This window comes from Mustela lutreola, chromosome 1 (assembly GCF_030435805.1).
Source record: "Mustela lutreola isolate mMusLut2 chromosome 1, mMusLut2.pri, whole genome shotgun sequence".
Taxonomy (NCBI): Eukaryota; Metazoa; Chordata; class Mammalia; order Carnivora; family Mustelidae; genus Mustela; species Mustela lutreola.
Window position 1 is genome coordinate 88,279,809 of NC_081290.1, and position 24,787 is coordinate 88,304,595.

Consider the following 24,787-nt stretch of genomic DNA (forward strand, 5'->3'; position numbering starts at 1 on the left):
AGAACCAGCTCATGAGAATCAGGAAAATCTGTTGTCCACATGAGTACTACACAATTTAATTCCCTACTGCAATGAGTTTTGTCCCCCCTTGGGGCCTTATTGAATACTTGTCCTTAAGCTCTACCTGCATCTTCTCTACCTCTCCTTTCTTGCCAAAGATATTTCATTTATGAGGTTTGGGAATAGGACTTCCTCTGTAGAGTCTTTTCTGATTTCTTCAACTAGATTAGCTTCTCCTCTGGCACAGACACAGCACCCTGTTCTTGTCATTCATAGAACTCATTAAAATTATAATTGAATATCCAAATACTTAATAAATCTGTTAAATGAATGAATTTATTCATCAACATGGAGGAATCTCCTCGATAGCAATTTATAGATGTGGCTTCATTATTATTTTAACATGATTATATCCATACTATAAATATTTAGCCTCAAGAATTCTTATGCAGTCAACTTATTTTCCATTCTAATACCTCTTAAAACTTTACCTTACAAATATGATATACTCTTATGTATATGTATATGTAAAGCATATGAATACTTTATCTTATGAATCTTTTTAAAATCAAACATATATTTCCTCTTTAAATCTAAAACTATTACTAAGATGCTCATTTGTAATCTACTCTTTATTTTAATGGAATAACTCCTCTTTTTTATTTTTATACAGAGAGAAACAAAAGGAAATCTGAATTTTTTTATGGAATAATTCCTCTTTTTTATTTTTATACAAAGAGAAGCAAAAGGAAATCTGAATTTTATTTATTTACTTTTTATTTATTTTCAGTATAACAGTATTCATTATTTTTGCACCATACCCAGTGTTCCATGCAAACCGTGCCCTCTCTAATACCCACCACCTGGTTGCCCCAACCTCCCACCCCCTGTCCCTTCAAAACCCTCAGGTTGTTTTTCAGAGTCCATAGTGTCTCATGGTTCACCTCCCCTTCCAATTTCCCCCAACTCCCTTCTCCTCTTCATCTCCCCATGTCGTCCATGTTATTTGATATGCTCCACAGATAAGTGAAGCCATATGATAATTGACTCTCTCTGCTTGACTTATTTCACTCAGAATAATCTCTTCCAGTCCCGTCCATGTTGATATAAAAGTTGGGTATTCATCCTTTCTGATAGAGGCATAATACTCCATAGTGTATATGGACCACATCTTCCTTATCCATTCGTCCGCTGAAGGGCATCTTGGTTCTTTCCACAGTTTAGCGACTTTGGCCATTGCTGCTAAAACATCGGAGTACAGATGGCCCTTCTTTTCACTACATCTATATCTTTGGGGTAAATACGCAGTAGTGCATTACCCTGATCCCCAAACCAGGCAAAGACCCTACCAAAAAGGAGAATTTCAGGCCAATATCACTGATGAATATGGATGCTAAGATTCTCAACAAGATCCTAGCAAACAGGATCCAACAGCACATTAAAAAGATTATCTATCATGACCAGGTGGGATTCATTCCTGGGCTACAAGGATGGTTCAACATTCGCAAATCAATCAATCTGACAGAACAAATTAATAAGAAAACAGAGAACCACATGGTTCTCTCAATTGATGCAGAAAAAGAATTTGACAAAATCCAGCATCCATTCCTGATTAAAACGCTTCAAAGTATAGGGATAGAGGGAACATTCCTGAACTTCATCAAATCTATCTATGAAAGACCCACAGCAAATTATCATCCTCAATGGGGAAAAAGCTTGCAGCCTTCCCGTTGAGATCAGGAACACGACAAGGATGCCCACTCTCACCACTCTTGTTCAACATAGTATTAGAAGTCCTAGCAACAGCCATCAGACAACAAAGAGAAATAAAAGGTATCCAAACTGTAATCTACTCTTGATGCATAGTAAAAATATAAGGGTTGCCACAGATGATTTACTGGGTAACAAGCAGAGTCATCATATGGTATAAAGTTAAAATCTTATTTTTATCTAAATCTTGCTCCCAAATGAGTAATATTAGTTTGGTTAACAGACATACACTGTTAGCTCTTCTTGTGGGGGTGGGGAAGAAGCATAAAGGAGCTTTGTAAAATTTATAAATCGTAAATGTATACATTATACAATGACAAAAGTAATAAGCAAAAGAATCTGTAGGTGGAAAAGCCAAAAAAGGAATGCAGAGTTTTAGGGAGTTACTCAAAAACTATATCTAAATGATAGGATCAATACTCATACCACAGATAAATGAAACATCATGGACCCATTGAGAATAAAAATCTGCTCAAAACTCTATATTACAAGGTACCAGATTATCTTACCAGAAACTTTCTGTATTACTTCATTAACTTCCTTCATGAACACTTTCTGTACAAATACCAAATGGTTTAGAAGATCAGTTGTGAGATTATGTTCAAAGGAACCGACCTGCCAAGCAAAATCAGAATATTAGATTAACAATACTCACTATATTTGTTGTAAATACCTCTTTTGCTCACATAGGTCATCCCAAACTCTGAAGAAAAACAATGAACTATTGATATATTATTTGAAAAAAAGGATAAAAAAATATTCAGATTGCCCAATATCCACTGGTCTGACATTATTATGGGCCATTCCTTAATTTTTTTTTAATAACAGGAGCTAATAAAGTATCTTTTTTCTACCTTTTGAGAGTGAATGAAATTTATACTTTATGTAACCTGCTAATCTCAATACTGAAATTTTGTCTAGAGTACTTTTTATTTTCAATGACTACTATTATAGTTAGTGGTAGAACCATGGACAAGTATCATTACCCATGAAAGTAAATTTATTTGCACATTCAAATAAGGACCATCTACTTTGTACATCATTAGATGTTAAGGACTTAGCTGTGAATAAAAACAACAAAATCATGGCTCTTATGAGGCTAACATTCGCATGAAATAGCAAATCAGATATATTCAACCAGCTTTCATACATCTCTATAATTAGTATAAAATGTAAGATTTCTGGGAAGAACTGAAGCTGAGTATTATAGTAAAGATAAGCTGAAACACCCTTATGAGTAAGACAAATGCTTCAGACTTGCCACTTTGTTAGCAGCAATGGCCACAGTTGCCAAACTGTGAAAGAACCAAGATGCCCTTCAACGGACGAATGGATAAGGAAGACGTGGTCCATATACACTATGGAGTATTATGCCTCCATCAGAAAGGATGAATACTCAACTTTTGCATCAACATGGAAGGGACTGGAAGAGATTATGCTGAGTGAAATAAGTCAAGCAGAGAGAGTCAAATATCATATGGTTTCACTTATTTGTGGAGCATAAGAAATAACATGGAGGACACGGGAGAGATGGAAAGGAGATGGGAGTTGGGGGAAAGTAGAGGTGGAGACGAACCATGAGAGACTATGGACTCTGAAAAACAATATGAGGGTTTTGAAGGGGTGGAGGATGGAAGTTCGGGTGCACCTGGTGGTGGGTATTATGGAGGGCACATATTGTATGGAACACTGGGTGTGGTGCATAAACAATGAATTCTGGTACACTGAAAAGAAATTTAAAAAATTTTTAAAAAGACAAGTATATCTCACTGTGATTGTGTACTTTAATACACCACATATATTCAGGCTAAAAAAAAAAAATTAAGAAAGCAAAATAGATTTAGTAGTCTTTACTTAAATGAGAATTCACATAAAGTCTAAGTTGTACCAGTCACTTTTTATTTTGTATAGTAGTACAGAATGGGCTAAGATGATTTTCATGTGTATTTATTTTAAGCCATAGTGAAACAGGCAACTGTCTGAGGAATGCAACTTTAGATTCTTTCAAGAGTTTGTATTCTTAGCAAATCTGGGATAGTGTTCTTCCCCAATTACAAACTTTATACCTCACTAATAGCCAATATTAGTAGGGAATTATGCAACATACTGCATCGGATTTGTTTTATTTTCTGTCAAATGAGGCATTAAGAATAGTATTGCTAGAGTTTGAAGCACTTCTTTTTCAGAATAGAAAACACAAACAAAATATGCTTTTATAATCTACCTTTTAAATAAATACCTGACTTCTAGAATTTTGTACACTATTTTTTTTGTATACTCATTTTTCACATAAAGAAATCCTAACCCTTAGAGAGGTGGCAGGTTAAGCAGAGTCTAAAGAAGGTAAACCAAACTTAAATATCTCCCATAGCTCTAATATTTCTAGCAAAGAACTCAAACAGCATTCTCACAGATGCTTTACATTCTAGCGAATAAAACTTACAAAAGAAATAGTTAGAAAATTGCTTTTTGATAACGTTGCAATTGTTTCTGACAAACTGACAAAGAAAGCTGAGACCCACACTGTGTAAGAATTCTACGTTGCTCATCTGACTGTGGAAAGATTTAGGGAAAGTTATTTATTTCCCTTCAGCTTTAACTTTCTGCTGTATTATATTAGCATAATAACAGATGACTTGCTTACCACAAATCAAGTAAAAAACATTTATCAGAAGGTTTTTTAAACTTATCACAGTTATAACAATATAAAGTGAAAAAATAATGACTGAATCATGTGTGCTGGTTTTCAACTTCCCTTAGTAAAGAAATTAGTCTGAATTCAACTGTAATTATTTTATTTGTATGACCTTTAGATTGTTAATAAATATGAAAAAAAGATTGTGTCTTCCTGAAGAATCATGTAACCTTCTGAAACCTCAGTTTTTTCACTTACAAAATGAGAACAAATATATATGCCTCTTAGGATTGATTGAAGTATTATACAAGTCAATGCATATAAGTGCTATTAGCTTTTTTATAACCAAATGAACCATAAAGTATTAACAAGAAAGATATGAAACCTAATGTAAGAAATACAAATTCAAAGATGACTAATAAAAAAAGCATATTTACGTGAAACTATAGAGAGAAATATACACACATGTGTACATACACATATCCCAGATTTGGTATAAAATTCTATAAGAATAAATGATTTAATGATCTGTCTTGAAAGTTAGACCTAAAGCTTCAAGCCTCCTAAATGACAAAGCATAAAGGAATTAAAAAGTACTTACTTCTGCCACACAACGTAGATAATTCCCCTGTAAATAGTACCCTTGTTTAGAAGGTAGTTCATCAATACTCCACACCTGATCTGAATAACTATCATGTTCTTCCATTATGTATTTCCCTGACATAGTAACAGGAGGAAGGTTGAGGCTGGCAGAAGGAGGAATGGTTGACATATCTGTGGCAGAAACTTTTGAAGTAAAACGTAATCTGTGATTTGGCAGCTCAAATGTAAACCTTGTCTGTGCACCTGTAAGACATAAGAAAAGTTACTTTGTTCAGTGCTCATTCACTCCTTTGTTCAAAAAATGATTTCTAAAAAAATGCATTCATATCCCAAATAAAACAAATCCTTATATATATGCATGGATATGATAGTCAGTATTATTAAGCCAGAAAGTATTATTTACTAAGCCTACAAAGTGCCAGAGAAACACCTACTAATGATCTTTATTTCACAGAAGGTAGAACAGAAAGAAACTGTCTTTGTCACAGAAGAGTTATAACAAGAGAAATTAAGTGTAAAAAAATTCTCATCCATATTCACATTCATTCTGCTTTATTAGCAGAGAAGTCAGCACCTAACAGCTAGGCTCCTGTCACTGATTCAGTGAAAACTATCAAATCTTCGTACTCACTGAAAATATTCACCAGGTATAAAATTATGCCAACACATATATTTTTGACCTTAACAGTAATTATTAACAGGACCATATACCAAATAAGGATATGTTATGAGTTTCAGTTTACTAAAACTACTGCTGGTTCTAAACACGTAAATCAATAATTTGGCATGCAATTGTTCAAATAATTATAAATATACAATCTATAGTATTATTCAAGCCATATTTCTCCAGCTATTTATGAAGGTATTAAGGAGTAGAAAAAGCCTTGTTAAAATCAAGATCTATTATCACCCATTGTATATACTGTGTAATGTATACACACATGCTCCTTTGCAACCAACAAAGTCTTACACTGTTCTTTTTTAACATATACTGTATTATTTGTTTCAGGAGTACAGGACTGTGATTCATCAGTCTTACACAATTCACAGCACTCACCATACCATATACCCTCCCCAGTGTCCATAACCCAGCCATCCCAACCCTCCCACACCACTCCCCGCCAGCAACCCTCAGTTTGTTTCCTGAGATTAAGTCTTAAACTGTTCTATACATTACCAATTCTCTCCACTCAAACATCATTAGTCTATTTTGCCTATATACATATTATACTTTAACAAATATGCTTAGTACTCTCAATTGTGTCAGAAATAATTTTCTTTTTTTAAAATACTAGTAAAAGATCACTCATATATTACATTCACTATATTCACTAGCTATATAATAATGTTTATACTTGAAATGAGTTAGGCATAAACAGAAAAAAGTTCCTTCACCAAATGTTGTATACAACTGTGAGTGACCAGACAGATCATGACTGCTTTAACTTCTTACTAACTTCCAACCAGGCAACTCAGTGACTATCACTTGCAGGATGAAAGGTGGTGGCTACCACAGTAATTACCATTTCTACTACTACCACCAGCATTACCAAGTACAAACATCAAGACTGAAGTAATCCTAGGCCTCAGGTCATCCCTCATCACTAGTATAGTCATTCTGTTGCTATTTTTGTCCCTTTTCTTCATTTTGAGAAGAACTATGTGTTCCTATCTGTCTGGATATTTGATACTACATTTACTTTGCTCCTAAATATTCATATCTTCCTAGTTCCAACTGCTTATTTGGCTCTTGACCTACTGTCTTTGTTGAATCTTATATTACATGGATGCCCTGGAAAAAATGGCCAAGATGAGCCCAATTTATTGTCAACCCAACAGATGAAGGCCTAATACTTCTGACTGCTAAATCTGGAAACTCCCTTCATAATGCTTCTCTTTCTAGTAATAGAAAGATCTTGATGTTCAGAAAAATCCCTCTCAATAAAGAAAAGTTAAAATGTTAGGAGTAGGAATAAAGATATACATGTAAATATAAATACATATGTGTATTCTTATATATTTATATATGTCTACGTATGCACATGTTTAAATTAGTAATACAACTTACATTAATGGTATAAAGGAGAAAAAACATTTTAATTTCAATAGATGTAGGAAAAAAGCATCTGATAATATTCACCAGTTTCTCTTCATAGAAACATTTAACACACTAAGAATAAAAGTCAATTTTCTTAAATTCCCTGATAAAGGGAATCTAGAAAAACCTTATAGCAAACTTCACATTCATTGAGGAAATATTGATTTCTTTAAGAAATAAGAGTAAGAAAAGGATGCCCACAATATCTCCTTTTCTGAACATTAGAGCAGAGCACCATAAAAAAAAGAAATAAAAAATCTTAAGGACTAGAAAGGAAGAAACAAAAGTATCATTTGCAAATGGTACAAGTATCTACTTAGGAAACTCCAAAGAATCTTATTAGCAATAAAAAAGTTCACTATGGCGGTGAATATAAAATTAACATAAAAGGATCAAGCGCATTTGTACATCTTACCACGAGATTAGAAAATGCCATTTTACAAAATATCCCATTTGTACTAACTAAACAATAACAATAACATAAGGTACCTAAGAATTTATGCAAATAATTTTATTTTGTAACAGAGGCACAAAAACATTAGGTTGAAATATTTTATTATAAATTTTGTAGAAAAACACTGAAGAAGACCTAAAGAGACAATATCAATTCTCAGTATTAATCAATATTGTCAATTCTCTGCCTGGGTTAAACATCTGACTTCGACTCAGGCTCAGGCTGTGATTTGGGATAGAGCCCCACACTGGGCTCCCTGCTCAGCGGGAGCCTGTTTCTCCCTCTTAATCTCCCTCTGCCTGCCACTCACCCTGCTTGTGCTCTCTGTCAAGTAAATAGAATCTTATATTCTCAATTCTCCCCAAGTAAATCTATGGATTTAATAAAATCCTTGTAAGAATCCAAATAGGCTTCTTCAAAGAACTTGACAAACTGACTTCTAAAATGAAGATGAAGGAGTAATTAAAAATAACCAAGATAACTCCTTAAAAAGGGAATGTCAGATAGCAAAATGAGACTGTAAATAGGTGGTACAAATAGGACAATGAAGCATAATAAAGAGCTTTGAAACAGACCCAACATATATCATCACTTAAGAGATAACAATAATGGACTATGTATCAACGGAAAAAAAGGACAGATCAGTCAGTAACTGATGGTGCAGTAACTGATTAGACAAATGCACATCAAATTAAAGAAAAAAATAATTCCATATAGACTAAAAACTTAAAAAGAAACATTAAAAAACATTTAACAGAAAACATAAGAGAATAGCTTCATAATCCTGAGAAGATAAGGTATTCTTTAAGATATAAAAATACATATCACCCAAGAAAATACTGGTAATTCAATTACTTTAAAATTAAGAATATTTATTGTTCAAAAGACAATAAAGTGAAATAAGCCTCTAATGAGATGAAAATGTATGTTAAACTTATAATATTAGAAGGATAACATAAAACATATAAAGAATTCCTGTGGACAAAAAAAAAAAAAAAAATACAAATGATTCAATGGTACAATGGGCAAAAAACAATAACCATCAACAGGCACTTCATAAAAGAAAACATATAATAATATCTTAATAAAAAATCAGCTTAATTAAAGAAATATAAATTAACATCGCAGTAAAATACCATTCCACATTTACCAAACAAAGCAAAAATTTAAAAGTGAGAATATACCAATTGTTGACAAGGATGTGCAATAATGGGAATTCTTATCTAATACAGGAAGGACAGTGAATACTGGTGAACACAAGTACTTTGGGAAACAGTTTTGTACTTTCTAATAAAATTGAGGATGCATTTACCCTACATTCTAGCTGTACCACTCTTAAGTAAATATCGAGAAACTCATGCATATGTACTAAGAGATGTATGTGAGAACTGTAATAGCAAAAATATAAAATGAGCCAAAGATCCATCGACAGTAGAGTAGCTAAGTTGTAATATAATCACTTAACGGACTATTAGGTATCAGTGAAAATTGAATGAACCACAGATACATGAATGAACAGATGAATCTCAAGCAAAATGTATAGCAAAAATTTTCCAATTAAAAAAATATATTAGTGGGAGTTCATACAAATAAAGTTCAAAACATAAGCCATTTATGAGCATATACATACATGGTAAAACTATAGAGAAAAACAAAGGAATGGGTAACACAAAATTAATGTTAGTGGTTATTCCATTAAGAGTCTTGAAGAAAATCTGGTAATGATAATATTCTCTGAAGAAGCCTTCACAGTACTGGTAATGTTTTCATTCTTAGTTTGTGTAATTGGTTGGTAAGGTCAGAGTTAATTATTCTTGAAACTGTGTGTATATAATTTACATGCTTTTTATATATGGTAAGTTCCAGAATAAAAATACAGCAGCAAAAAATTTTTGGAGAGAATACAGAAGGATCACAATATCTTATAAAAGTAGCTATTTTGAAGAAGCCAAATAACCTCTGATTTTCACTCAATTCACCAATGAGAAAATAAACCAAGCTATTCAGACTATAAAGAAATGAACAAATGTGGAAATTGATTTAACTTAAGTTTGATTAGAAATGGCCTCAATAGTTATATATATGTTTTTTCTTTTTTATATTTTTCTTATTTGTTTTCTTTTTTTAAAATTCTTTTCTTTTCTTTTTTTTTTTTTTCCTTTTTGAACCTCTTTTTATCCCCTTTCTCCCCCCTCACGATTTGGGATCTCTTCTATTTGGTTAAAGCATATTTTCCTGGGGTTGTTGCCACCCTTTTAGTATTTTACTTGCTCCTTCATATACTCTTATCTGGACAAAATGACAAGACGGAAAAATTCAACACACAAAAAGAACAAGAGGCAGTACCGAAGGCTAAGGACCTAATCAATACAGACATTGGTAATATGTCAAATCTAGAGTTCAGAATGACAATTCTCAAGGTTCTAGCCGGGCTCAAAAAGGCATGGAAGATATTAGAGAAACCCTCTCGAGAGATATAAAAGCCCTTTCTGGAGAAATAAAAGAACTAAAATCTAACCAAGTTGAAATCAAAAAAGCTATTAATGAGGTGCAATAAAAAATGGAGACTCTCACTGCTAGGATAAATGAGGCAGAAGAAAGAATTAGTGATATAGAAGACCAAATGACAGAGAATAAAGAAGCTGAGCAAAAGAGGGACAAACAGCTACTGGACCATGAGGGGAGAATTCGAGAGATAAGTGACACCATAAGACGAAACAACATTAGAATAATTGGGATTCCAGAAGAAGAAGAAAAAGAGAGGGGAGCAAAAGGTATACTGGAGAGAATTATTGGGGAGAATTTCCCCAATATGGCAAAGGGAACGAGCATCAAAATTCAGTAGGTTAAGAGAACGCCCCTCAAAATCAATAAAAATAGGCCCACACCCCGTCACATAATAGTAAAATTTACAAGTCTCAGTGACAAAGAGAAAATCCTGAAAGCAGCCCGGGAAAAGAAGTCTGTAACATACAATGGTAAAAATATTAGATTGGCAGCAGACTTACCGACAGAGACCTGGCAGGCCAGAAAGAGCTGGCATGATATTTTCAGAGCACTAAACGAGAAGAACATGCAGCCAAGAATACTATATCCAGTTAGGCTATCATTGAAAATAGAAGGAGAGATTAAAAGCTTCGAGGACAAACAAAAACTGAAAGAATTTGCAAACACCAAACCAGCTCTACAGGAAATATTGAAAGGGGTCCTCTAAGTAAAGAGAGAGCCTACAAGTGGTAGATCAGAAAGGAACAGAGACAATATACAGTAACAGTCACCTTACAGGAAATGCAATGGCACTAAATTCATATCTCTCAATAGTTACCCTGAATGTGAATGGGCTAAATGCCCCTGTCAAAAGACACAGGGTATCAGAATGGATAAAAAAACAAAACCCATCTATATGTTGCCTCCAAGAAACTCATTTTAAGCCCGAAGACACCTCCAGATTTAAAGTGAGGGGGTGGAAAAGAATTTACCATGCTAATGGACATCAGAAGAAAGCAGGAGTGGCAATCCTTATATCAGATCAATTAGATTTTAAGCCAAAGACTATAATAAGAGATGAGGAAGGACACTATATCATACTGAAAGGGTCTGTCCAACAAGAAGATTTAACAATTTTAAATATCTATACCCCCAACGTGGGAGCAGCCAACTATATAAATCAATTAATAACAAAATCAAAGAAACACATAAACAATAATACAATGATAGTAGGGACTTTAACACTCCCCTCTCTGAAATGGACAGATCATCCAAGCAAAAGATCAGCAAGGAAATAAAGGCCTTAAACGACACACTGGACCAGATGGACATCACAGATATATTCAGAACATTTCATCCCAAAGCAACGGAATACACATTCTTCTCTAGTGCACATGGAACATTCTCCAGAATAGATCACATCCTCGGTCCTAAATCAGGACTCAACCGGTATCAAAAGATTGGGATCATTCCCTGCATATTTTCAGACCACAATGCTCTAAAGCTAGAATTCAACCACAAAAGGAAGTTTGGAAAGAACCCAAATACATGGAGACTAAACAGCATCCTTCTAAAGAATGAATGGGTCAACCGGGAAATTAAAGAAGAATTGAAAAAAAACATGGAAACAAATGATAATGAAAATACAACGGTTCAAAATCTGTGGGACACAACAAAGGCAGTCTTGAGAGGAAAATATATAGCGGTACAAGCCTTTCTCAAGAAACAAGAAAGGTCTCAGGTACACAACCCAACTCTACACCTAAAGGAGCTGGAGAAAGAACAAGAAACCAACCCTAAGCCCAGCAAGAGAAGAGAAATCATAACGATCAGAGCAGAAATAGATGAAATAGAAACCAAAAAAACAATAGAACAAATCAACGAAAATAGGAGCTGGTTCTTTGAAAGAATTAATAAAATTGATAAACCCCTGGCCTGACTTATCAAAAAGAAAAGAGAAAGGACCCAAATAAATAAAATCATGAATGAAAGAGGAGAGATCACAACTAACACCTAAGAAATAGAAACTATTATAAGAATATACTATGAGCAACTCTACGCCAATAAATTTGACAATCTGGAAGAAATGGATGCATTCCTAGAAACATATAAACTACCACAACTGAACCAGAAAGAAATAGAAAGCCGGAACAGACCCATAACCAGTAAGGAGATTGAAACAGTCATTAAAAATCTCCAAACAAACAAAAGCCCAGGGCCAGACGGCTTCCCGGGGGAATTCTACCAAACATTTAAAGAAGAACTAATTCCTATTCTCCTGAAACTGTTCCAAAAAATAGAAATGGAAGGAAATCTTCCAAACTCATTTTATGAGGCCAGCATCACCTTGATCCCAAAACCAGACAAGGATCCCATCAAAAAAGAGAGCTATAGACCAATATCCTTGATGAACACAGATGCGAAAATACTCACCAAAATACTACCCAATAGGATTCAACAGTACATTAAAAGGATTATTCACCACGACCAAGTGGGATTTATTCCAGGGCTGCAAGGTTGGTTCAACATCCGCAAATCAGTCAATGTGATACAACACATCAATAAAAGAAAGAACAAGAACCATATGATACTCTTAATAGATGCTGAAAAAGCATTTCACAAAGTACAGCATCCCTTCCTGATCAAAACTCTTCAAAGTGTAGGGATAGAGGGCACATACCTCAATATCATCAAAGCCATCTATGAAAAACCCACCTCAAATATCATTCTCAATGGATAAAAACTGAAAGCTTTTCCGCTAAGGTCAGGAACACGGCAGGGATGTCCATTATCACTACTGCTATTCAACATAGTACTAGAGGTCCTAGCCTCAGCAATCAGACAACAAAAAAAAATTAAAGGCATCCAAATCGGCAAAGAAGAAGTCAAATTATCACTCTTCGCAGATGATATGATACTATATGTGGAAAACCCAAAAGACTCCACTCCAAAACTGCTAGAACTTATACAGGAATTCAGTAAAGTGTCAGGATATAAAATCAATGCACAGAAATCAGTTGCATTTCTCTACACCAACAGCAAGACAGAAGAAAGAGAAATTAAGGAGTCAATCCCATTTACAACTGCACCCAAAACCATAAGATACCTAGGAATAAACCTAACCAAAGAGGCAGAGAATCTATACTCTGAAAACTATAAAGTACTCATGAAAGAAATTGAGGAAGACACAAAGAAATGGAAAAATGTTCCATGCTCCTGGATTGGAAGAATAAATATTGTGAAAATGTCTATGCTACCTAAAGCAATCTACACATTTAATGCAATTCCTATCAAAGTACCATCCATCTTTTTCAAAGAAATGGAACAAATAATTCTAAAATTTATATGGAACCAGAAAAGACCTCGAATAGCCAAAGGGATATTGAAAAAGAAAACCAACGATGGTGGCATCACAATTCCGGACTTCAAGCTCTATTACAAAGCTGTCATCATCAAGACAGCATGGTACTGGCACAAAAACAGACACTTGGATCAATGGAACAGAATAGAGAGCCCAGAAATAGACCCTCAACTCTATGGTCAACTCATCTTCGACAAAGCAGGAAAGAATGTCCAATGGAAAAAAGACAGCCTCTTCAATAAATGGTGTTGGGAAAATTGGACAGCCACATGCAGAAAAATGAAATTGGACCATTTCCTTACACCACACACAAAAATAGACTCAAAATGGATGAAGGACCTCAATGTGCAAAAGGAATCCATCAAAATACTTAAGGAGAACACAGGCAGCAACCTCTTGTACCTCAGCCGCAGCAACATCTTCCTAGGAACATCGCCAAAGGCAAGGGAAGCAAGGGCAAAAATGAACTATTAGGATTTCATCAAGATCAAAAGCTTTTGTACAGCAAAGGAAACAGTTAACAAAATCAAAAGACAACTGACAGAATGGGAGAAGATATTTGCAAACGACATATCAGATAAAGGACTAGTGTCCAAAATCTATAAAGAACTAAGCAAACTCAACACCCAAAGAATAATCCAATCAAGAAATGGGCAGAGGACATGAACAGACATTTCTGCAAAGAAGACATCCAGATGGCCAACAGACACATGAAAAGGTGCTCCATATCACTCGGCATCAGGGAAATACAAATCAAAACCACAATGAGATATCACCTCACACCAGTCAGAATGGCTAAAATCAACAAGTCAGGAAATGACAGATGCTGGCGAGGATGCAGAGAAAGGGAAACCCTCCTACACTGCTGGTGGGAATGCAAGCTGGTGCAGCCACTCTGGAAAACAGCATGGAGGTTCCTCAAAATGTTGAAAATAGAACTGCCCTATGACCCAGCAATTGCACTATTGGGTATTTACCCTAAAGATACAAATGTAGTGATCCAACGGAACACGTGCACCCGAATGTTTATAGCAGCAATGTCCACAATAGCCAAACTATGGAAAGAACCTAGATGTCCATCAACAGATGAATGGATGAAGAAGATGTTGTATATATACACAATGGAATACTATGCAGCCATCAAAAGAAATGAAATCTTGTGATGCCTGGGTGGCTCAGTTGGTTAAGCGGCTGCCTTTGGCTCAGGTCATGATCTCAGCGTCCTGGGATCGAGTCCCACATCAGGCTCCTTGCTCAGCAGGGAGCCTGCTTTTCCCTCTGCCTCTGCCTGCCATTCTGTCTGCCTGTGCTTGCTCTCTCCCCCTCTCTCTCTCTGATAAATAAATAAAGTCTTAAAAAAAAAAAAACAAATGAAATCTTGCCATTTGCGACAACATGGATGGAACTAGAGCGTATCATGCTTAGCGAAATAAGTCAAGCAGAGAAAGACAACTATCATATGATCTCCCTGATATGAGGAAGTGGTGATGCAACATGGGGGCTTAAGTGGGTAGGAGAAGAATCAATGAAACAAGATGGGGTTGGGAGGGAGACAAACCATAAGTGACTCTTGATCTCATAAAACAAACTGAGGGTTGCTGGGGGGAGGGGGTTTGGGAGAAGGGGGTGGGATTATGGACATTGGGGAGGGTATGTGCTTTGGTGAGTGCTGTGAAGTGTGTAAACCTGGTGATTCACAGACCTGTACCCCTGGGGATAAAAATATATGTTTATACAAAATAAAAAATTATAATAAAAAAAAAAACAAAGAAAAAAAAGAAATGGCCTCAATAGTTGAATAGCTCTGAAGAGTTCAAATAAAAAAAGGGTCCCTGCTGGCCATTCAAGGAATATGTAACTGGTATTTTTTACCTGACTGAAGAACATCATTAATGAAATTTAAAAGTGTTCTCATTAAAATTATTTAAATTTTACTATAGTATCTTCAAAACAAAAAGTACTTTTCATCAAAATATTACTAACTTTTCAAACCAATCATAAATTTTAAGAGACTGAATTCATTGTACCTGTCATCCCATGACTTCTCATTCTTCCCATTTTGTATTCTGCTTTCAGAGATGGTAAAAGTGCTGCTCCAATGGCTATACCATCTAACATGGCACTGAATTTAAGAACAATGGGCTTCTTTTCTAAACCTTCAGGTAACTGAGGAAATTCATTTGTTTCGATAGGAGTTTGATTAACACTTGTTGGAGTTTTTTCAGAAGGTAGGGGTGTTGCAATATCTTCTTTCATAGGCTGTGGGCTATAAAACAAAAAAATCACTTAAAAATATGTAATTAGAACAGCTACCATATTATTCTATGAAATTACTAGAATTCATAATGAAAAATAGTGAAAATTAACTGTATACAGAGGTCTTCTCATACCAGACCACCTTAAGACTTCCTAAAAAAAAGCCACAGAAAAATGATGATCTAGAAAAGTAAACAAGAAATAATAAAAATACAAATGAATATTATACTGTCAAGGCCAATCATATCGTTAATTTGAAACTAGAGTTAAGACTCATGTTTGATTTCAAATTCTATGACTTAAGCATTGTGCACTTTACTACTTCCTCTAACCTACTGTTAACACACCAAAGACCAATTTAAAGTATTACATAGAACCAGAGAACTTGAAGAAATAACTTACGCTGTAGAAGGTTGTCTGATAAGATCTGAGATCTGCTTAGATAGTTGGTGGGAACTTCGAACCATCATGCTATGTAAGGTGGCAGGGTGCTGGGGAATGTTGATGCTGATAGCTCCTACTTTGAACACGGCAGCATTGTTAGTCTTCAACCCTCTCTGAGCACTGTAAAGGGCTTGTGACTTGGCAATACTACATTTCACTACAGTTCTATTAATAAAGAAGGAGGAGCATTAAAAGACAGCCAAGTAAAGAGTAATGTTGAAAAAGTATTTTCAGAGTAAGACAATGCTTTTAAATCATTCAATGAACTAAATGACTTAAGATTTTTCATGCATTTAAATCATATATTGAGGAAATATTTTATAAAAACATTGAAATATATTTATTTTATATTATTTTCATTGAAAACCATTCTACATCTTAACAGTTTATGGAAGAAAAGATGTATGTGCTTATAAGTAAAAGAATGAACACTGACATACTACATGTATACAACACACAAAATTCCATCTTTATTTTTCCTCCATTCAGAACTCCTCTTTTTGTCCCCAGCTTCTTTTAGGGATATGTGTAACCACTAAGAAAGCATAGATGCTGAATATCTAACAAAATACTCACTATACTTCTTAGAATCTAATCAAAGGAATTCATCAATCATCTAATATGCTAGAAGAAATTAACAAGAAGGAAGAAATTTAACTTGTCTTTTCCATTTTTAAAAATTTTCAGCAAGTCTCAAAGAAATGTTAGAAGTCCATTTCATGATAAGCAACTACTACTTAGTTAAAAATTAGTAAGCTTTACTGACATAGACATAAAGCAGAGATACTATCTTTCTTGGTTTCTTTTCTTGCTTAAAATGCCTACAACAGTTCATTGAGCACGGTGGCACTCATTGAATTTTGTGAAACAATAAGCAGAAAGAAGTAGAGCAGAGGAATGACTCCTTCCACTATAGCTGTGGAATTCCACAGACAATGTGTGATGTATGCAGAAGCCATGATGAAGCAGTTTTCATGCATAGAATGCAAAGGTTCATGTCAATGAACTGTGCCACAGAGGGCCCAGTTAGTAAAAGAATAGCTTCAAACATAAATATTATCTTTCAAATGGGCAAAGGATTCTTGAAAATAAATAGCTTTAGCCAAACAACATATAAAATGCAAATTTCATATTAACTACAGTTCGGTTCACATACATTTATCTCTATTTAGACTGCAGAGGATTTGCTGAGAATTTATTTATAGTCTCAAGGATCTAAGCAATCAATTTATCACATTTAACTTATATTAAAATAAACCCTGAGAAGTGTAATAATGGCTCTATCAGAGGTGTTGATTATTTACAAACAATGAAATCCAAGTATTACATAAAATTTTTAAAAATTACTGGAGAACTATATGGTTTTCTTCTACAAAGGCAACTGTTTTTCAGAGACTATCCACTGACTAGAAAAAAAAAGTCATCTATGAAATTGGTCTAACCAGCATAAAAGTAGATTCGGGGATACTGACTAGTTATTGAATTTGGTATCTTTTCTTAAACATTATCATAAATAAAGCTACTTTTGTCATAAATGAGATTTCATTTTAAATTCAATTTCAACATAAGCCAGAACACTCAGATGGTGCTAAAATGCAAATAACTTTTTACTTGTGAACAGTATCCATCTACTGAATGAAACTAAATATACAAAGAACTCTATCTTGTTGTCACAACAGTAAAATTCTATACTTATCTCACTGTTTTTTACCTTTATAATCTATAGAAGTCTGCTTAAATATTAATTTCATTTATATAACCATACATATAACACACTGGAATTTCAGGTATACAGCAAAAGTAAAAATGGAAAGCTAATGGGGCTGACTGCTCTCTTACATTGGATCCTACTATGCTATCTCCACTGAAAATTCTTATGTTAAGGACTTCAGGTGTTGTGCTGTCCAGGACCAGAGGGTCCCATTCACACTGTAGTCTGTATAAACGATGGCTACCACTACAATGTGAGTGTTCTTCTAGCTGGACAACATGATAGACCTATCCTGATCAAACTAGGCTAAAAACTACAGAGGATGTCTGATTAACATTAATTCCTGTCAAACTATGCATATTAAAGACATAAGGAGAACCAGAATGAAGAATTAAAGTTTACAAGCTGCTAGGTGAGTTACCTATTCATAATTTCATTCTTGAAGAGAGTTGTCACTTAATATAGGTCCTACAGTATGTAGTGTATATAAGACTTTTACACAAGAAAGAAGTGGTCAAAATCTCTCTGAAGAAAAGACTGTAACAACATGTAGCACCCTAGACATGCCTCATATACACAAAAACTTCATGGCAAGTGACCAAACAATCTTGTTAAAGAATTCATTGAAAGTGGTATTTTACCCTCACAAGGTTCTGATAGATCTACTGTGATCAGCTACAATGACTATAGTGCCTAATGAGGCAATAACAACATGTAGCACCCTAGACATGCCTCATATACACAAAAACTTCATGGCAAGTGACCAAACAATCTTGTTAAAGAATTCATTGAAAGTGGTATTTTACCCTCACAAGGTTCTGATAGATCTACTGTGATCAGCTACAATGACTATAGTGCCTAATGAGGCAAGTACTTTTTCCCCATCTTCTTTTACTTCCTGAGTCCAGGCTACAGAGTCTTAAATGCAGGCTCCATCCTTCACTATTCTATAAACTGAGTAACCTGAGGATTTACTCTGGGGCTTCGTTATCTCTACTCTATCTCCACCTCCATGCAAGACTCATGTAACGGATATTTAAATTACTGACATTCAGTATGGATCACTACCACAAAATATCAGATATATTTGGGTCAAATCAAGCCACTCAAAATATAAAAGTGCATATAGTAAGTCATACATAAAATATGTCAACAGAGTAGTAAACTCTCCTCATCTTATTTTTCTTTTAACTTTCTTCATCTTAATAAAACTATATAGTTAAGATGTGTCAATGCTTTCATATATTAAGTTGTTAATAATTATTTTTGTAATTAGTGAAAACTCATACACAAGTGAAACTTTTTAGTTTCTATTATCACATCAGATGTTAAGAGGGATTTATGATAATATAAATCTTAGCAGTGAGGTGTCTTTAAAAAAGTACAAGCAACACATAACTAGTGTTAAAATCTTTCAACAAAACAAAGTGTGAATTATCAAAAGGTAGCCCTTACCACTCTGTGTTCCTTGAATGTCAGTAAACTTTAATCTATAAAAGGATCTACATCAGAGCTACAAAATAACAACTACATACATTCACAGCCATGCAGATAATCTAAATATTTCTTTAAAACTATTTAATACTATGTTAATCACAATGCCCATGGGGGGAAAAAATAATATGACATACAGAAACTCTTGTTTGGCTGTGCTTGTAGGAGATGTAGGAAAATCCTCCAGTCTACAGATGAAGATTCAAGAGAAAGCAGGAAAACAAAAAGAAAGCAAATAAACATTCATACATAAATTAGTACAGTATGATCAATCATTTGGAATGCTTTTCTTATTTCCCACTTTTAAAATTTTCCCTCAAAGAAACTTCTCAATTTTTTTTTTAGATTCATTTCCTTTTAACTGAAATCAGAAATGAAAAACCAAAGAATAAATCCAGAACATCTTAACACTACTAGACTTTGGCACTGAATAATTAATAACTTTTATTTTTCCACAAAAAAAAGTTAAGGGAGCTTTACTTTTTTTTTCCCCAAAGGCAAGAAATATAACTATATAATACTTTTTAAAAATCTGTTTTATAAATATTATGTTTTGCAAGTCTAGAGACTATTTGAAGCCCTTAAGAGATAACAGATAATAGAGATAAAAGGTTCAAGAGGAAAGAGGAAATATGACACCTGAGACAACTAGAGAAATTTGTTTTACTTGCTGCAAAAGTTAAAGTAGCCATGGTACTTTCAATTTAGAGCCAGCGATGGAACCATGGAACTGAAGGTGTGCAGTGACATTTAGCAGAAGCACAGGTTCAGACAACAATTCTGACTGTAGGATTTTAAGTATTTTAGACACACACTTTTATCTTTCCAAATCTCAATTTATTGCTCTGTAAAGTGGGATAAAACCACCCCAGTTCACAGGATTCGGATTAGGATTAAATCTATGTGAGGTTCCTGGCTCACAAAAGGTCCTTGTCAGGACTGCAATTACTGCATCATAATCCCCCTACTCCCACACTGAATTATCAGAAAATATCTTGTCTGTCATAACTACTATAATTTCCTCATCTTTCCAGTCTGCTTAGGAAATGTGATCTGGACCATGTAGGCAGCTATTATGAAATAAACTCTTTGGATCTAGGTTTACAGTTCCAAACCACACCACAGGCCTCAATGAACAATTTCAAGGAAATGTTCTCTAAGACAGTTATCACATCACCCATGTTTAAAATATGAATAGAACTGTCACTAGCCCATACATGATTAATACTTAATTTTTATGCAGGTGAACAAAATCTTCTATTTAGTCAGTATTTAGTATGACAGATTCACTATAAGATGACAGAACATTAACTAGTTATAACATTAAGAAACAGCATATTCTCAAAATCAGACCTAAATTATCAAAGCTGCTCCAATGAAAGGAAGTTAGGAATTAAGATATATGCTCCCAAGCACATGAACAAAAGCCAATGGTTAAATTCAATCCAGAATAGATCTAAGAGGAGGACTTAAAAAGAAAAGGTTAAGAGCAAAGAATCAAAAGAAAAGTGATAAGGTATGGTATACTCACTATTAAAGACTACCTATATTATTTTAAGAATCTCATAGGCCTTATTATTAAATTCTTTAAATGAAAAATGGCAAGATATAGTAAAGCCCAGCATGAATTTGAGTAATGATTACTTAACCTAAAATCAAGAGGCAGTCTGTATTCTTTGACTAAAATTTTTAACTATTTGAATTATGTAAGCTTTTGCATGTTGTATGTTTAACTGAAGTTTGCATTATAATCATTTTTTGTTATACGATCTTACAGTGTTCCTGGAGTCAATTTTTTTGAGGAGTGCAGGGGTAAACCAATTGTAGAAAGGGAAAACATTTTTCTGAAAACATTTCATTTGGTGATGTTCTTAATGACAGAACTATAGTATCTGGTAACATAATGTATACACATCTCAAAACTCAGTATGTATGGGATTCATCCAATGAATTTTAAGTTTTCTGTAAAACTGTAATAAAGTTTTAAGAAAGTAATAAAAATTGACACACTTACTGTATATTTGGTGTAATCCCTTCAAGCAGCACAATATTAACCCCACCAATATGAGCAGTGGCACACGTCTCAGTCATCTTTTGATGTAAAACATCTTAAAAGTAAGAAAAAAGAATTATGTGAAACCTGGAAATAAATTATTGTACTTTGTATTAAAGTTGCATTTTATCCACAATACATTCATTGATAAAAGATAATTCAAAAGTTTTATTTATAATAAAACTTAAATTATTTCTGAACTACTTAAAAATTTTTTATTTCTATGCATCATATATTTATATATACATCTTATATGTCAAATTGGAATAATGAAAAATATAGTTTAATATGCCATTCATGTATTAAATAGCCTAATAGCACTTTAAATCTCAGAAGTAATACTTGGTATAGAAAACATGGAAAATTTTTAAAAATGGGAAAAGAAACTATATAAAGCAGCATTCCTGATCCATATTAATGGGAAAGTTCATTTTTTGAAGAAAAACTGCCAAGTAGGAATTTTAGAGACGTGGCATTGGCTTTTTTCAGAAAAGTAGAACTACAGTGTTAGAACATCATCCTACCTTTCATTTTTTCCTTAAGTGTAAAGCTACCATGGATCCTCTTGAGTTCTGATTCCATTGTTAGCCCCCCAATGTCCGCCTCCAGGTGTGTGCGGTTCACCATGCCAATCCCAAACACTATTAGAGTAACATGCTGAGGTTCAGAAGTCACCAAGCTACGTTTCCTCTGTGTCTTAGTCAAACTATTACTGTCTTGTTCATTCTCAAACACAACTTTACATGTCGGCTCTGTAGGGCTCCGAACTCCTTTAAAAGGAAACAAAACATGGAATGTAAAATCGAAGAACACCCCAAACACCATCTTACATTTCTTCATATTCCAAACCAGCCCTCTTACTCACCAAAATGATTTTTTAAATTTTTCAACATTTTCCCATGATCATACTGACAGTAAAATAATAGATATTTGAAAGCAGGTATGCCTGAATCTTTAAGATCAACTGTGTATGGAAGGACAGGAAATGGGGTTGCGCATTATCTGACTGCCATTACTATCTTCTCTCCATGGATGACTGACAATTTTCTTGGCATTTCAATTATCTACTTATAACATTAAGAAAACACGATCAACAACCTATTTTAGTACTACTGCTGTTCTAAAAAGACATTTTTCAAATATAAAGATATCCATTACCTGCTGGTCCAAATGTTTCTGAAGACTTTTCCAATATTCCTGTTGGATCAGAGATAAGTGAATAGAAATTAAGTAATTTATACATATTCTGCCAGCACTCAGCTGAAGGCTCACTTTGTTCTGACACTGTAATTGAATCAGAGTCATCCATGTGAATAGTCATATGGTCCACCACATCTTTTGAACCCTTCCTAGACACTTTTGAAGTTCTTCTTTCAGATCTTCCTAAAGAATTTTTGTTTCGAGATTCCTTTTTGTTATTTTCATTGTTGGTCCGTTTGTTCTTTGCATTGTTTACTCTATTGCCACCATTCAGACTTCCTCTAGAACTGCGGCTGAAGTCAGACGAGCGAAAATCCCGATGTTTTCTGGTTTTGAAGGTAGGTGTTGGGGAAGCCGATCCAGCTGTATATCTGTTAAGTTTAATGTCAGTCTGAGTTGCTTTGATGTCATCTATCATTGTACTAAATTGATGAATAAGACGAACCAAAGCCATATCTACATGCTGGCTTATTGACTGACAAGAAATAGTAAAGTTACAGTGAAAGGTATTATAATACCGTTTGTTGAGATCATGAAAAGAAAGAGCACTGGTAGAGTTCTGAGGGGTGCACACTGACTTTTCCATTACAACAGCGCTGATGCTAAAGGTTTCCAACATTAATGCTGGTTTGAACTCAAGTGGAGGAAGATTCACATGACCTTGCCTAAAAATGAGGAGAAAAGAAAAAAATGTCAAGACTTAATTTCCTTTTCCCCAGAGATGCACAATCTTTATTAGTTTGTTAGCAAAGAAAGCTCTAAGGTAAAACATGTTATAAAACATTTAAATAATTTTAAGCAAGAGATCAACTAGAATTTGCTCATGAGGCCAACCTTTTATATGTTGGAAACTAGGCCTTAAAACTTCCCTCTTGATCTTATTCCATAACTGACTAGTTAAGATCAGATTTATATTAATTATTTCAGTGAAGTAATTAAACATTTTTCCTAGCCAATATGGTAGTATACTCCAATGGAATTTAAAGTTAATTATCGGTTAATTAGGGTGCCTCCCTTAAACATCCTCTCCCCATCTGTTAAATATATTGTTTATAAATTTAATCTCACTACATTTATATAAATTAATTTGCTATTAAAATGAAACCCTACTAGCTTACTTTGCCAAAATGAAAGTGGGGAGGAATACAACTGGAAAAAATGAAAAATGCACATTAAAAAACTATGAGAATTATTTGGGCAAATCCTCCTGCTTATCTGAAAATTTTCATATAGGAATATTACAGGCAATTTTGATACTTAAAAGCCAAACTGTCACATATTTCTGTAAACCAGCTGCCAAGAACAACAAACTACAGGCCACCAAAATTGAAAAAAAAAATTATTTTTTCCTTCTTCTTCCATGTACAATATGAATGTATAGTCACGTAGGTCAAATTTTTCTAATAGAAAAAAGAAACAGAAGCTTTGATGCAATTTAACTTAAAGATTTTATAGAGAATAATAATTCTTTAATGAATATTGTTTTAAGAAAAACCTTACTTTGGAGTATAATCCATGAAAATGTACAAACTCATAGTAAGACTACAATCATTGTTAAGCCTGTAGTTAAAGAAGGAAAGACTGGATTTTGATAAGTAGAATGGACAGGAGAAAGAAGGCTCAAAAGAAATTAAAATAATCCACAATCACAAAAACAAGAATTGAAAACATGAAGGAAGTAAGAAAGACTCAAAGAGAGAAGATTCAAGTAAAAGGAGGAAAAAACAGTGGTATATAATGAAGCAGTCACTTATGACAAAAGTTGCCAGACAGATAAAGAGCTGGCGTGGGCACCACAGAGTCAAAGTTAAAATTAAATTTTAAAAATATTTATTAAGTCCCTATTATGTTCAACTATCTTGTCTAGGGACAGCAAAGATATGAGGAAACTAATGTTAATAGGAACTTCTACATGCCAGAACCTATGCTAAATATTTTAATATCCTGACTTTACAGGATGGGATATATAGGTTTACACAAGAAAATATGTATGTTTACACATATTATTACCCAATAATAATGTATAGTAACTAGCAGAATGAATAACATTCCAAATGTTGGGGGAAAAAACCTGAAATTGATGACCAGGAAAGTGTACTAAGACAGAAATCTCCAAATAGAGTTTAAGGTGGAAAAATAGGAGATCTGAGAAATCAAAGCTAATCATGGACCAGTAATAAGAATGTAAAGTACTCAGAACTGATGTAGTAGTAGAAAAAGA

General features: G+C 34.0%; 1 protein-coding gene across 7 annotated transcripts in view; it reads right to left on the reverse strand.

Moving 5' to 3' along the window:
• BLTP1 (bridge-like lipid transfer protein family member 1) overlaps window positions 1-24,787 on the reverse strand; it is a 223,529-nt gene that overhangs the window by 67,951 nt on the left and 130,791 nt on the right. For 6 of the 7 annotated variants that reach the window (XM_059169027.1, XM_059169029.1, XM_059169026.1 and 3 more), the window contains exons 48-55: window positions 22,525-23,231; window positions 21,891-22,136; window positions 21,328-21,421; window positions 19,451-19,501; window positions 16,067-16,273; window positions 15,436-15,674; window positions 5,007-5,251; window positions 2,280-2,385 (exon numbers count right to left, since the gene is read on the reverse strand). In XM_059169027.1, the coding sequence (XP_059025010.1) occupies window positions 2,280-2,385; window positions 5,007-5,251; window positions 15,436-15,674; window positions 16,067-16,273; window positions 19,451-19,501; window positions 21,328-21,421; window positions 21,891-22,136; window positions 22,525-23,231 (1,895 nt within the window). The remainder of the gene's footprint in view (window positions 1-2,279; window positions 2,386-5,006; window positions 5,252-15,435; window positions 15,675-16,066; window positions 16,274-19,450; window positions 19,502-21,327; window positions 21,422-21,890; window positions 22,137-22,524; window positions 23,232-24,787) is intronic. The other variant, XM_059169028.1, reaches the window with a different exon arrangement.